The following is a 12,978-nucleotide window of genomic DNA, read 5'->3' on the forward strand; positions in this document are numbered from 1 at the left end:
GCCCTATACCGACTCCCTCAGAATGTCTGCAGGGTGCTGTGTGACGGTATTTTGAAGATGCCCATGTGATTCCACTGTGCAGCGGGGTTTGCTGGTGCACCTGGTGCTCTCTGTGCTGCCGGACCCAGGCGGCAGCTCCCAGCCTGTTACCGGCCAGGCTGCCCTTGAGGGATGTGTTGATTTGGGCTGAGGAGACGAGGGTCCAGTGAGAGGGGACGGGGAAGGGACAGGGATATGTGGCCTGCGGTGGAGCCCACCCAGTGGAGTGGGAGAGTACCCTGAGGGATCTCGTCTGTGGGAGGGGGGCTGGTTAAGGTTTGGAGCAACCAGGGTAGCGAGCGGAAATTGTTCCATCCAAGAAGGAATTTTCTACTCCCGTTATCCAAGGATGTGGGAGGCCACCCGACCCCATGGAGGAGACAGGGTGATTCCCTATCCCTGGATGTGTGCGAGCAGAGGCCTGGCGGGGGCCTCGAGCCCAGCTCCCCACACCCCCCATCTGCAGGCGGGGCTCTGGAGGAAAATGCTGGCTGTCAGGTCCCAATGGTCCAGAAGCGGGCTCTGGGAGGGACAAGTCCCTTCTGTCCCACAGCCCTCGGCTCCTCTGGCACCAACACTCCTCTTCGGCCACCCGGGGCCTCTGCACACATCAGGCACTCACTCTGTGCTGTGGCAGGTGCGGCTGCTGACCGTGCTTTCTGGGGCTTTCCCGGGCAGGTGGTCCGGAGGCACATCCTGGGCTCCATCGTGCAGAGTGAAGGCAGCTACGTGGAGTCTTTGAAGCGCGTACTCCAGGTATACGACTCCGGGGGGCTGTGGAGGACGGCAGCGAGGACCCCAGAGGGACCCTCTGTAAGGAGGGTTTGGAGATTGTGGGCCGTTTTAAAGGGAAGGGGCCACAGGCCAGCGCGCTGATGGGGATGCCCCAGCGTTCACGGGAAGGCTGCGTTTCTGAAGCAGAGTTGGGGGTCTGTGAAGCGAGGCGTGCCCTGTAGAGTGAAGGGCATGTGGGCCCTTCTGTGCCTGGAGGGGATGGTGCTTTCCTCACCAGTCCCGGAGCCCTGGGCCCCGGGGTGCTCCTCCCATCATCCTGGACCATCCGCCCCGCCCCCGCCCCCCCACCGAGGCAGGAAAGTACCACCCTCTCTTACTACATCAGTGCTTGTGTGACTTGACTGGCTGTGCCGCTCTGGTCTGTCACCTGCATTCCTGAAGGGGTGAATCCTCTGGGGGAAGGGAGTTGTTGGGGGTCATGGGGTGTCAATGACCCCCTCCTCTTCCCCTCCTGAGTTCGGATCCACACATGGGGAGCTGGCCCAGGTGGCAGGCAGGGAGAGATGACAGTATCACTGTGTTCCTGGTGGCTGGTGGGGGTGTGGCTCTAGGTCTGGGGGCCAGGGGAGCTTGCGGGGGGCATCGTTGCCACCACTCTGTTCGACACACTGGCTGGGTCATAGGCGGAGCGGCAAGGGGCCCGCCTGGGCCTCAGGGCCTTGCAGGCAGGCATCTTCCTCCCAACCCAGCTTAACACCTGAGTCATGGGGGTGGGTTGTGGGTGGGTAAAGAGGGGCCAGGAGTGTTACATTCAGGGAGAGGAAGGACAGGAGCCCAGTGAGGGATGAGGGCCCCTCCTCCCACAGGAAGGGCCTGCTGAGTTCTGAATGGCGGGGCAGGTGTGTGGGAGGGGCTGTGGCCTGATGCTGGGGCGCTCATCTCCCCCCTGCCCCCCCCGCCCCCCCGCAGGATTACCGCAATCCCCTGATGGAGATGGAGCCCAAGGTGCTGAGCGCTCGCAAGTGCCAGGTGGTCTTCTTCCGCGTCAAGGAGATCCTGCACTGTCACTCCATGTTCCAGATAGCCCTGTCCTCCCGGGTGGCCGAGTGGGACTCCACCGAGAAGATTGGGGACCTCTTTGTGGCTTCGGTAGGTATGCCCAGAGTCTCCTTCCCTGGCCCCCACCAAGGTGAAAACTGCAGCCCTGGGCCAGCCTCCTGCCTCCACCTGGTCACCTGTCCAAGCCAGCAGGGTCAGTGGGAAGCAGGGCCTGAGCCTGCCTGGCCCAAGCTGCGGGGTGGGCACGACAGCTTCTAGTAGGTCCTTGGAGTTGCCTGTGGGAGGGGAGCTGGGGAAGCCAGCCTGCTGTTCTGGCCCCGCCTGGGTGGCAGCCCTCCAGGAGGCCAGGTGCTGTGAGCAGTCTGAGTACCCGCAGGGTGCTCGCCCGGCTGCTCTGAGTACCCGCAGGGTGCTCGCCTGGCTGCTCTGAGTACCCGTAGGGTGCTCAGCACAGGAGATGCTTGTGCAGCCCATGGCCTTGGTCCCTGGAGGACGCTGTGCCCCAGGGCATGGGATGGGTGCACTGGCTTGCACTCCAGGAGGCCTGGCTGGGTCCCAGGCCCAGGTGGGCCACCCCAGGGCTTTCTCGGGGCTCAGGTCCCCATCTGAGGGGGACTCTTGGTTTTTCAAACTGAAGTCTGTGAACCCCAAAGAGATTCGTGGGGTGTGGGGGGTCAAGTCAGTGGATCTGTTCTAGGTCATTGGGTTTTGCTAAAAGGAAAAAAATATATATATTTGAAAACCCCGACATTCAATAAATCTGATGCCCTGGTCAGTGTGGACAAGGGCCTGGGGTCAGGAGTGCTGTCCTTGGGGCTGGAGGCCCAGGGCACTTTATTTCCTGGGGGTGAGGAAGAAGTGCACGAAGGGGCCTCATGGCTGTCCCCACCTCCCCCTTCCAGGGCCTCCCTGCTGGGACAGGAGGAGGGTCCGGGCCTTTCCTTGGCACCGCCCCTTCCTCCCTGGTGCCGTGGGCATCTCTCCACCCCTCAGAGCCTGGTTTCCTCCCTCAGTGGGGTGACAGCCTCGGGGCTGCCTCCGGGTACCTGGTGCCGAGGGCGGGGTTGCTGGCCACCCTTCCCCTCACATCGCAGTGACCCTCCCTCCCCGCACCTGTGTCCGTTCTAGTTCTCCAAGTCCATGGTGCTAGACGTGTACAGCGACTACGTGAACAACTTCACCAACGCCATGTCCATCATTAAGAAGGCCTGTCTCACCAAGCCCGCCTTCCTTGAGTTCCTCAAGGTGGGCCAGGGTTCGGGGCCCCTCTCCGCGGGTTTCTCAGGAGGGAGGGGGTGCTGTGGCCCAGCTCGGGGTGTCGCACCATCGCTTTGGCCTGGATACCACCCCCCTTTCCTTTGGAGCACCCCCTGTTCCAGGGGAAGACAGGTGGCCCCTCTTGCCCCACAAGAGGAGGGTGATAACGAGTTAGAGTACCTGTAAGCAGCCCCGGAACCTGGCGCTTTGTCGGGTGAGAGGAGACCAGGGACCTCTCTCGGGTGGGTGAGGCCCCGGGTGGGTCTGTGTGTGGGCGGGGGGGACCCAGCAGTGCCAGGGCTGTGCTGCTGTCAGGCTTGGCTCGGGTGGGTCTTCAGGTTATGGCTGGGCGCCCCCGCCGCGGGAGGTCAGCCGATGCGTCCCCTTCTTCTCCAACAGCGGCGGCAGGTGTGCAGCCCCGACCGCGTCACGCTCTACGGGCTGATGGTGAAACCCATCCAGAGGTTCCCGCAGTTCATCCTCCTACTTCAGGTATCCCGCGGGGCTCCGGCCGCGGAGCTGCAGCGTGTGGGGGCAGGAGCCCAGGGGATGGGGAGGCAGCGAGGGCGCGTGGCCTCCTGGGGGCCTGCGGGGGCCTGGCGGGGCGGGGTGTGCGTGGGGGAGACGCTCACTCAGCTGGCTGCGGCCGCTTTGGGCTTGCAGAGGGAGCGCTGGGCCCCACGCAGGGCCCCTCCCCCGATCGCCCAGGGCCCTCAGTCGGGGTGAAGCGTCACCGCCTGGCTTGGCGTGGGGGCTGCGGGCCAAGGGCTCCCCACCCAGCACTTTCCTCTCTGTCTTCAGAGCTGCCAGCCACGGGAACGGGGCTCCCAGCAAACTGCCGGCCAGTGAATTAGGCTTATTTTGTATTTCCATTCATTAGCTATTTATGGAGGCCCTGCTCCATGTCCTGTACCATCTGTCCTGGCCGAAAGCTGGGCACCTTCAGACCGGGCCTCGCAGGCGGTGGGAGGGTGGGGCCTTGACCGCGGGCTGGGGGAGGGTCTGCCAGGGTGGGCTTCTCAGCCCCGGCTCTCTAGCGGTCCTGGCAGGACATGCTGAAGAACACCCCCAGGGGCCACCCGGACAGGCTGTCCCTACAGCTGGCCCTCACGGAGCTGGAGACGCTGGCCGAGAAGCTCAACGAGCAGAAGCGGCTGGCCGACCAGGTGGCCGAGATCCAGCAGCTGACCAAGAGCGTCAGCGACCGCAGCAGCCTCAACAAGGTGAGCGCCAGGGCCCCCCCACCTGCCTGCCTTTACCTGCCCCACAGCCTGTATCACCTGGCCCTCCGCCTCCTCCCCTCGGCCTCCCACTAGGTGGCAGTGTTCTCCGAGGGAGGGATTCCTGGCTCACCTCCAAGCCCCGAAGACCTTACTGGCAGGATTAGTCTTGACTGCATCCTCCCCATTCGGTATGATTCACGTTCTTTTAGGGTAAAAGCGGATCCTGACCATCAGTGTAATCGCCAGGAAAGACACCAGAAATGATAGTCTAGCTTCTTGCTTAAAACAAGGAGGCTCTGAAGTCAAGGGTCTGGGTTTAAATCCAGACTTTGCCAGTGGTGCTCACTGTGTGCCCTCAGGGGAATCACTCAGCCTTTCTGAACCTCACTTGCTCCCTCTGAAATGAGGAGACTGACCCCAGGGCTGGTGTGAGGCAAATGGAGGAGTTGGCAAAACAGCAGACCCAGAGTTCTTAATATAAGGTGGCTGTTGTCACTATTAGTGTTATGTTTATTTATTTATTTAAACATTTATTTCTTTAATGTGAGAGAGGGTAAGGAGGGGCAGAGAGAGAGAGAGAGAGAGAGAGAGAGAAAGAATCCCAAGCAGGGATGTTGGGCTTGATCCTACAGCCCTGGGAGACTGATCTGAGCGGAAATCAAGAGTCGGACGCTTAACCGACTGAGCCACCCAGGCGCCCCTCGTGTTATTATTTGAAAAAAAATTTTTTTAATGTTTATTTACTTTTGAGAGAGAGAGAGAGAGGCAGAGTGTGAGCAGGGGAGGGGCAGACATGGAATCCGAAGCAGGCTCCAGGCTCTGAGCTGTCAGCACAGAGTCTGACGCAGGGCTTGAACTCACGAATCGAGGGATCATGACCTGAGCTGAAGTCAGATGCTCAACCGACTGAGACACCCAGGTGCCCTGCCCTTAGTGTTATTTTTAAAGAAGAAAGACGAGAAATTCAGGTCATGTGTTAGGACTGTAACTCAGGAACATTCTAGTAAAAAAAAAAAAAACCTTGGAAAACTTTCAAATGAGTCTGTAGAGAACCTTGTTTTCAACACATAATGCTGGCACAAAAATCCGGAGTCCCCTAGAGTCACCTGTTGGTGCACGTAACATGAGCGGCTCAAAGATGCACCTAAATCTGGGAGGCCCTGCATCCTGGGCCCCACCTTCTTTCTCCCCTCCGAGGGCACAGGATGGTGGGGATGGCTCAGAGTGGGGTGGCCTCGTCTCAGGGGACATAGGCAAGGACAGTGGCTGTTCTTTGGGGCAGAGACATTGTATGACGTCCTCACTGGAGCTGTTCAGATATTTTGGGGAAGAACTGGGAGCCTCCTGGCTCCGTGGGCCCTGAAAGAGGAAGTGAGGCTAGTGACTAAGGCTAGTGAGATTTTGGCCCCATGGGGTAGAACTTTCTGAGAGCACAGGAAGTATTGCCAGGTGGCCAATAGCCCTTTCCAGGTGGACTGCACTTTATGGTGTATGATACTAACTTGGGGCACCTGGGTGGCTCAGTTGGTTAAGTGCCTGACTTCAGCTCAGCTCATGATCTCACAGTTTGTGGGTTTGAGCTCCGAGCCGGGCTCTGTGCTGACAGCTCAGAGCCTGAGGCCTGCTTCAGATTCTGTGTCTCCCTCTCTCTCTGCCCCTCCCCTGCTCATGTTCTATCTCTGTCTCAAGAATAAATAAAACATTAAAAAATTTTTCAACAACAAAATACTAACTTGACACTGTCATCTTGAATCTTCACCATGAGCCTGGGAAGCCTGGACGAGGTAGCCTGCGGGGTCCCTTGCAGTTCTAAGCTTCAAGGATCCTGCGTCTTAAGACTTTCCCTCCTTAGGGTGAATTCAGGCCATACACATGCTTTTAGGCCCGCGTAGTATTTTCAAGAAGGTGGAATCAGTTGCTATCTTTCAAAACTTGAAAGATATCCCATAAAATCCAGACCTTTTAAAAATTTTTTTAAATGTTTTATTTATTTCTGAGAGAGTATGAGCAGAACAGGGGCAGAGAGAGAGGGAGACACAGAATCCGAAACAGGCTCCAGGCTCTGAGCTGTCAGCACAGAGCCCGATGCGGGGCTCAAACCCACGAACCGTGAGATCATGACCTGAGCCAAAGTCAGATGCTTAACCAACTGAGCCACCCAGGCGCCCCAAAATCCAGACTTGCAGGTTTTCTTGAAGGGTTGGAAGAACTGGCACATAACCTGCCTTCCCCCTGGGAAGGTCACCTGAGTAGTGGCTGCCTGCACCTCTGCAGTCCCAGGTCTGTCCCCGCCTCCAGGCAGCCCCCCTAACCTGCCTCACACCAGCTTTCTATTTCCGGACATCTCTCTTGAAAAACAGGCTTCAGGCCTTGTACCTGATTGGGATCTAAGGGCCTCTACACTTGGGGAGTGTCTTCTCCTGTCCCCTCCTTTAGCCCCCTTCTCTGTAACCAAGGGGGTTACACACCCTCTCTTGCCCGCAAGCCGTACACCTGTCGGGGGAGGAGCTGACCAGGTGGGAGGAAATCCCTCGCTGCAGCACCACTCTTCTCCTCGGCTCTGTCCCCCAGGGGCCCTGGGCAGTAAGGAGCCGGGGTCACTGGCTAGAGGTCGGGAAGACCTGTTTGGTTTTGGAAAGGAGTGGAAGGCTCTGAGCCTCAGTTTCTCCACCTGTCAAGTGGGGGCATTTTTGAGGCCTGTGGGATGTTAGCACCCCCCGCCCCCGCCTTCGGCGGTCTCAGCCATTTCTGAGACCAGTCCAGTGACTTTCCTCTTGCCGCCCGTCACCCGGGGAGAAGGCGGAATTGAAACTGGGCGCGCCCCAAACGGAACCTGCCGGCTATTTCAAAATGTCCCTGCTCAGGACCCTCCAGAGGCGGGTTTGTGCAATATCCGGTTTTCTTTGTGTCTTTTGATCTGCCTCAGGGGCAGGGGCATGGCTGCCAAAACCCCAGGGGACTTTCCTTCTGGGTTTTGGGTCACGGCACACTTGGCCATCTGCTGCGGGGCCTGCTGTCCTCGGGGCCTGTGTCCGTGAGCTGGCGGCAGCTGGTTGGTGGCAGCAGAGGCATGCGGGAGCCCAGCAGTCACGTGGGGGGCCACTGAGGGACCCCGCGTCCCTTGTGTTAGGAGCGGTGGGGCCTCTCCACGGTCACACTCAGGGCTGGGGACGGTGCCTGTGGCCTGGTTGTGTCCCACGCTGCCCCTTGGCAAACCGCTTTACCTCCTCCGGGGAGAGGGGTGGCATCAGGGGCCGCAGAGCTGGGTAAACGGGAAGTGGGATGCTTATTACCAAGTGTGGTGCCCAGCACGCCAAGGGCATTGGTGCCAGTCAGGCTTTTGCGTTGATCCGGAAGATGTGGTTCTATGGAGAATGACGGGGAATTCTCTTGGAGGAAGGGGGAGGCTTTGGGTGACCTGCCCTTTCCCAGCAGGGGTGAGGAGGGAAGGGAGGATGACTCTGGTTATTGGAGTCACGGGGTTTTGGGAACGAATTTTGCTGAATACTCTCCTTCCCTCTGGGGAAAAAAAAATCCCTGTCAGTAAAAAGATGTTTTCCCGGTGTGTCCCTGGGAGGGACGGGGGCCCTGGGGCCAGCAGGGGCTTCTCCGTGTCCAGCCCCAGATTGGCAAAGGCCGCAGGTGCTGGCAGCTCGAAGGCCTCCAGCCTCCCCAGACGGTCGCCTCGCTGAACAGCAGATCGGTGCCAACCCCTCGTGAGGCAGGGCTGCCCGAGGCTGTTGGGTTCAGGCTGCAGGGCTGGGACCGCTTCTGGGCCGGGAGTCTCCCTGAGTGAGGCCACACCTCCTCACAGGGAAGACTGTCACGCAGCACGGCCATGAGGATGGCAGTGCCCCAGCCTGAGGAGTGTCTGCGTGGAAGGCCAGCTTCCTGTGCGTGTGACCGGTGGCACAGCCCGCGCTCAGGAGGGCCCCATGCTCGGCTCAAAGTTCTGCTCGTGCTGTTACTACCTTCTCACTTAGCACTGAATGAGGACTGTGTGGCCATGTGGCCCTGGGCCCCACACATTTATGTAGCCAGGCCTGGTCACGCATCACCTTGGAGATCTGAGCGGTGGACTACCGCTCCACCTGACAGCTAGGGAAGCCGGGTCGCGGGGAGGGGAAGCGACCTGCCAGAGGGTTAGGGAGCTGGTGGGCAGGGACCACGAGCCTGAGACTCTGCGACTCTGGCTGCGGGGAGAGGCTGCCAGCACCGGTTACCCCTGAGAAGGGGTGCTGGCTGCGGTCAGGGGGGGCAGAGAACCCAGCATGTGGGTCACGCCGGGGACGGAGGGTGCAGCCCTGCCTCCTCCGCCGCTGCTCCTGGCCCTGGTCCCCTTTGGCACAACGATGTCCGTGTGGCAGCCTGTGTGCGTGGCTGGCACTGACTGTGCTCTGTCCCCTCCCACAGCTTCTGACCTCGGGCCAGCGGCAGCTGCTCCTCTGTGAGACCCTGACCGAGACTGTGTATGGTGACCGCGGGCAGCTGATCAAGTCCAAGGAGCGCAGGGTCTTCCTGCTGAACGACATGCTGGTCTGCGCCAACATCAACTTCAAGTGAGTGGGCCGGGCCAGAGCCCCCCTCTAGGAACCCCACCTGCTGCACCCCAGTTCCTGCACCGGCCTCTCTGTGATGGGGTCGGTCCCCTGTGGGCTTGGTTTAGGTCTCAGACATTCTGGCTTCCTCTCCCATCCCTTTTGGCCTGCCTGTCCCTGGTCCCCACAGCTGGAGGGTGTCATCCGGAGAGGTCGTCTGGGCCAGCCCCTGGCCTTGGGCCGACAGCTGTCCATCGTACCGAGTGGTCTGTTCTGGAACTCTGCTGTTGGTAATGGAACAGCTTCCTGAGTCCCAGCCACTCTGTGGTTCGAGATTCCCCCCCACTGCCCAGGGCACTGCCTTCCCTCCAGAGCCTGGCCTCCTGGTTCTGAGTCGGACATGCTGGAAATGCCCAGAGCCGGGCTTCCCAGTCTGTGCCAGAAAGTACCAGAGCCTCTGCACAGGGTGAGGGCGGTTGCACCCCGTGGTTTGCATTAGGCCTCCAGAAATCTTTTATTTGGTTCATGCGGGGAGTTCACGCAGAGCTCGAGACCTTTGACTTCTCTGGAAAATTCGGAGATCCAACATTCTGGGCTCACAGTGCCCGGGGCCTCACATGGAGCTGGGTCACGTGGCCTCCTCCTTACGGGGGGGGGGGGAGTCCCCACCTGGTCCACTTGACTCACCTGTGCCCCCTACTTGGCCCTGTACACGGCAGGGGTTGTGACTGTCCAGCTGTGACTTACCCACGCCAGTGGAGGAGGCTCTCTGCTCTCGGTGTGTTAACAGCGCTTTAAACAACATCAGGGAAACACCAGCGCCGCAGCTGAGGTCCAAAGGAAGTCGCCTGTGCTCCAGTGTTAATCCTCGGCTGGAGCACACGTCGGGCGGTGGTGGGGGGAGGCACCTGAGGGGACTCATGTAGGCTCTGTACTCGGGGTCGGCTGGTGCAGGCACGGCCGTGGAGTGGATTTGGGGATGGTCCCCATGCTTGGGACTCACGCACCCCGGGACGAAGCAAGTGGCGCTGTCCGGGGACTCCCACCCCCCATCCACTGTCCATCCATCTGTTAACCCATCAGATACTCGGTCCTTGCTTTATGCCAGTTCGCAGGTCGGGGGAGAACTCATGCCGCTAGGGGACTCGGGGACAGAAGCTTCTGTTCTGGATCAGTGTGGGGGTGCTTACGCCGTCTCATTCCTCCCCTCCTTCCCTCCCTCCCTCCCTCACTTATTCAAGCCCTGTGGTTTTTAAGGCACCATATCTGATGAACACCTGCTCCCCCCTCCTGTGGCTCAGGGACTAGCCTGGTAGGATATGTGATGGGGATGCTAGTGGCCCGCTTTGGGGGGGGCAGGGATCAGCTTGGGAGAGTTGGCGAGAGTCACAGGACCTATCGGAGCGTCAGTGTCCTTGTCTGGAATCATACAAGCTCCTCGCAGGGCCGCTGGGAATCGCGGGTGATTCGAGGCTGGCGCCCAGCTAGGGGAGAAGACCCCCCTGGGGTCCCCGATGCCCACCCCTGGCCCAGCTGTCTCCGCCCCCTAGAAGTCACTCAATGACAGTAATGACCTTCCCTTCTGTCTTGTCTTTTTCCTCAGGCCCGCCAACCACAGGTAGGGGGCTTGGGGGCTCGGGGCCTTGGGGCATGTGACCCTGGATCTGGGCTGGGGCCTGGGCGCCCCGGGGCTCCGCCTCGTCGGTGGTCCCCTGCTCTGCCTCGCTTGGTTCTGGCCTGAGGTCTTGTGCTTGTCGCGAGGTGCCTGGCTGAGCTGGTGTGCCGTGGAGCGTGCTCTGGGCTGGCCCTGGGCCAGGGGGGCTGCGGGCGCTGCAGGCTCCCTCTTCTCCGTCCCGGCAGGGGCCAGCTGGAGATCAGCAGCCTGGTGCCCCTGGGGCCCAAGTACGTGGTCAAGTGGAACACAGCGCTGCCCCAGGTGCAGGTGGTGGAGGTGGGCCAGGACGGCGGCTCCTACGACAAGGACAATGTGCTCATCCAGCACGCGGGCGCCAAGAAGGCCTCTGCCGCGGGCCAGGCCCAGAGTGAGTACCCGGCCACCCGCCGCCCGGCTGTGGGCCCTGTCTGGGAACTTGGCCGAGAGGCCCTTGCCAGTTTGCAGCCCGACGCTGCCCACAGATGCACACCCACAAGGCTGTCTGCGCCTGCACATCCCGCGGTCACACGCCCCTCCTGCACCCTGGCCCCTGCCCGCCCCACCCCTGCACCCTCCTGCACGCATGTGCCCAGACGAGCACGCACCATCCCTTGAAGTCAGGAGGCGGCCCCCCCACCGCTACCTGGCCACACTGCCTGCCTCCTATGGCACCTCGGCGGGTGCCCCTCCTCTCCGTGCCTCAGTTTGCCCCTCCGTGCAGGGAAGGGCCCAGGTGACGCTCACCAGGGCCCCTACATCCTCAGGGACCAGGCTCCGGCTGCCTGGCTCCCACTATTTGGTCCCGAGGAGATGGAGAACGCAGAGCGGTGCCCGGCAGCGTCTCAGACCCGCAGCCCCGGCCGTCTCCCTGGTGGCTGCCGCTGTCACACCCAGTGCTGCGGCCGTCCCTCCCTGCACCTCTGCGTCCTCCCCGTCCACCCCCACCCCCACCCCTGCCCCCGGAGCCAGCCTTCTAATGCAGATCAGACCTGTGTGCATCCCCCTCTGCCCCGGACCCTCCCATGGCTTGTCACTGCTCTCAGGGTAAAGTCCCAGGTCCTCCCGGGGCCCACGCATCCCTCCCGTGGGCACCTGCCCGCCCCGCCCTCCCTGGGCCGGCCACACCGGCCTCTCAGTTCCTGAGGGGCGGACCCCTCCCGCCCCAGGGCCTTCTCCCAGGCTCCACCGTTTGTCCTTCCTCATCTTAGCTCAGATGATACCTCTAGAGAGAAGTCTTCTGGTTCTCTCAGACAGGGCAGGCGCCCCTGTCCTGTGCTCTCAGGGTCTGTTGTTGTATTTTTTGGTAAATATTTATTTTTGAAAGAGACAGAGAAATAGAGTGCGAGTGGGGGAGGGGCAGAGAGAGAGGGAGACACAGAATCCAAAGCAGGCTCCAGGCTCCGAGCTGTCAGCACAGAGCCCGACATGGGGCTCGAACCCACAGACCACGAGATCGTGATCTGAGCCAAAGTCGGACGCTGAATGGACTGAGGTCCCCGGGCGCCCCTCTCAGGGCCTGCTTTTATGGTCACCTTCACTGGTGATGGTTCTGCCACCGCCCTCACCCCGGAGCCTGGTGGGCAATTACCTGGGGGTAAGTGAATGTTTGTCCAATGAGGGAAGGTGGCCACGCTGCAGGGGCGGCAGAGAGGAGCTGTGCCCAAGGTACCTTCCACAGGCAGGAGGGTGTCCAGCTCTGCCCCGTGCCTGAGCCCAGAGGTGGCCTTGCCGGGCGGCCAGCAATTCTGGAAACTTGGAGGGCTGGGCTGCACAGCTCCGGGATCTGTGCCTCTTCCCCTGGGTCTGTGAGCAGGAAGGGCTGCTGCAGAGGTCCCCGGCCAGGGGCTCAGCCGCCCCATTTGTCTGCCCCTGAGGTACCTTTTGCCCCAGCTTGACCCCAACTTACCCCTCCGCTCTGGGGCCCATCCTTCAAGAACTGTTTTGTCCATGGCCCCGTGTCTCAAATTGGAATAATCCATGACCAGACCCGCTTAAAGGGGGTCTGCACAGAATTCTTGTTGGACCCTCATTGGCCGGGACTGATTTTTTTTTATTGTTGTTATTCAAATAGGTGCAAATATAAGGCTAGTGATAATAAGCTCCTTATGCTTGCATATCCCTTGAACAGCCGTAAAACCAACACAGAATCACAAATGGAATAAAAATGAAGCCTCAAAACAATAAAATTCAAATCAACGGCATTCACTTAACGTGATGGATGATGTTGTTTTGCTGGAACTGAATTGCTCGCGCTGTGGACGTGGCCCTCTTCTGGGGCAGGTTGTTTTGAGTTTGTCCATAGGGCACCTTAATACTCGCCCATCTGGCTCGCTGCTGAGTCTGTTTTTGCCTTTCTTTGGGCGTGAGCGCGTTGCCCGTCTCCTGTGCACACCTTGCTCTGGCTCTGTACCTGCTGACTCAGTACCAGAGTCCATGGAGCCCTGTCCCCGCACAGCAGCTCGGGGCCTGGAAG

General features: G+C 60.4%; 1 protein-coding gene across 5 annotated transcripts in view; it reads left to right on the top strand.

Moving 5' to 3' along the window:
- Window positions 1–12,978, top strand: part of ARHGEF10L (Rho guanine nucleotide exchange factor 10 like) — a 112,279-nt gene that overhangs the window by 43,955 nt on the left and 55,346 nt on the right. For 3 of the 5 annotated variants that reach the window (XM_039229045.1, XM_039229046.1, XM_039229049.1), the window contains 8 exons: window positions 718–795; window positions 1,744–1,923; window positions 2,962–3,078; window positions 3,490–3,582; window positions 4,140–4,313; window positions 8,727–8,872; window positions 10,455–10,469; window positions 10,712–10,893. In XM_039229045.1, coding sequence (XP_039084976.1) covers window positions 718–795; window positions 1,744–1,923; window positions 2,962–3,078; window positions 3,490–3,582; window positions 4,140–4,313; window positions 8,727–8,872; window positions 10,455–10,469; window positions 10,712–10,893 — 985 coding nt within the window. The remainder of the gene's footprint in view (window positions 1–717; window positions 796–1,743; window positions 1,924–2,961; window positions 3,079–3,489; window positions 3,583–4,139; window positions 4,314–8,726; window positions 8,873–10,454; window positions 10,470–10,711; window positions 10,894–12,978) is intronic. The other 2 variants (XM_039229047.1, XM_039229050.1) reach the window with 1 other exon arrangement.

This window comes from Hyaena hyaena, unplaced genomic scaffold, assembly GCF_003009895.1.
Source record: "Hyaena hyaena isolate Hyena2069 unplaced genomic scaffold, ASM300989v1 scaffold_35, whole genome shotgun sequence".
Lineage (NCBI taxonomy): Eukaryota > Metazoa > Chordata > Mammalia > Carnivora > Hyaenidae > Hyaena > Hyaena hyaena.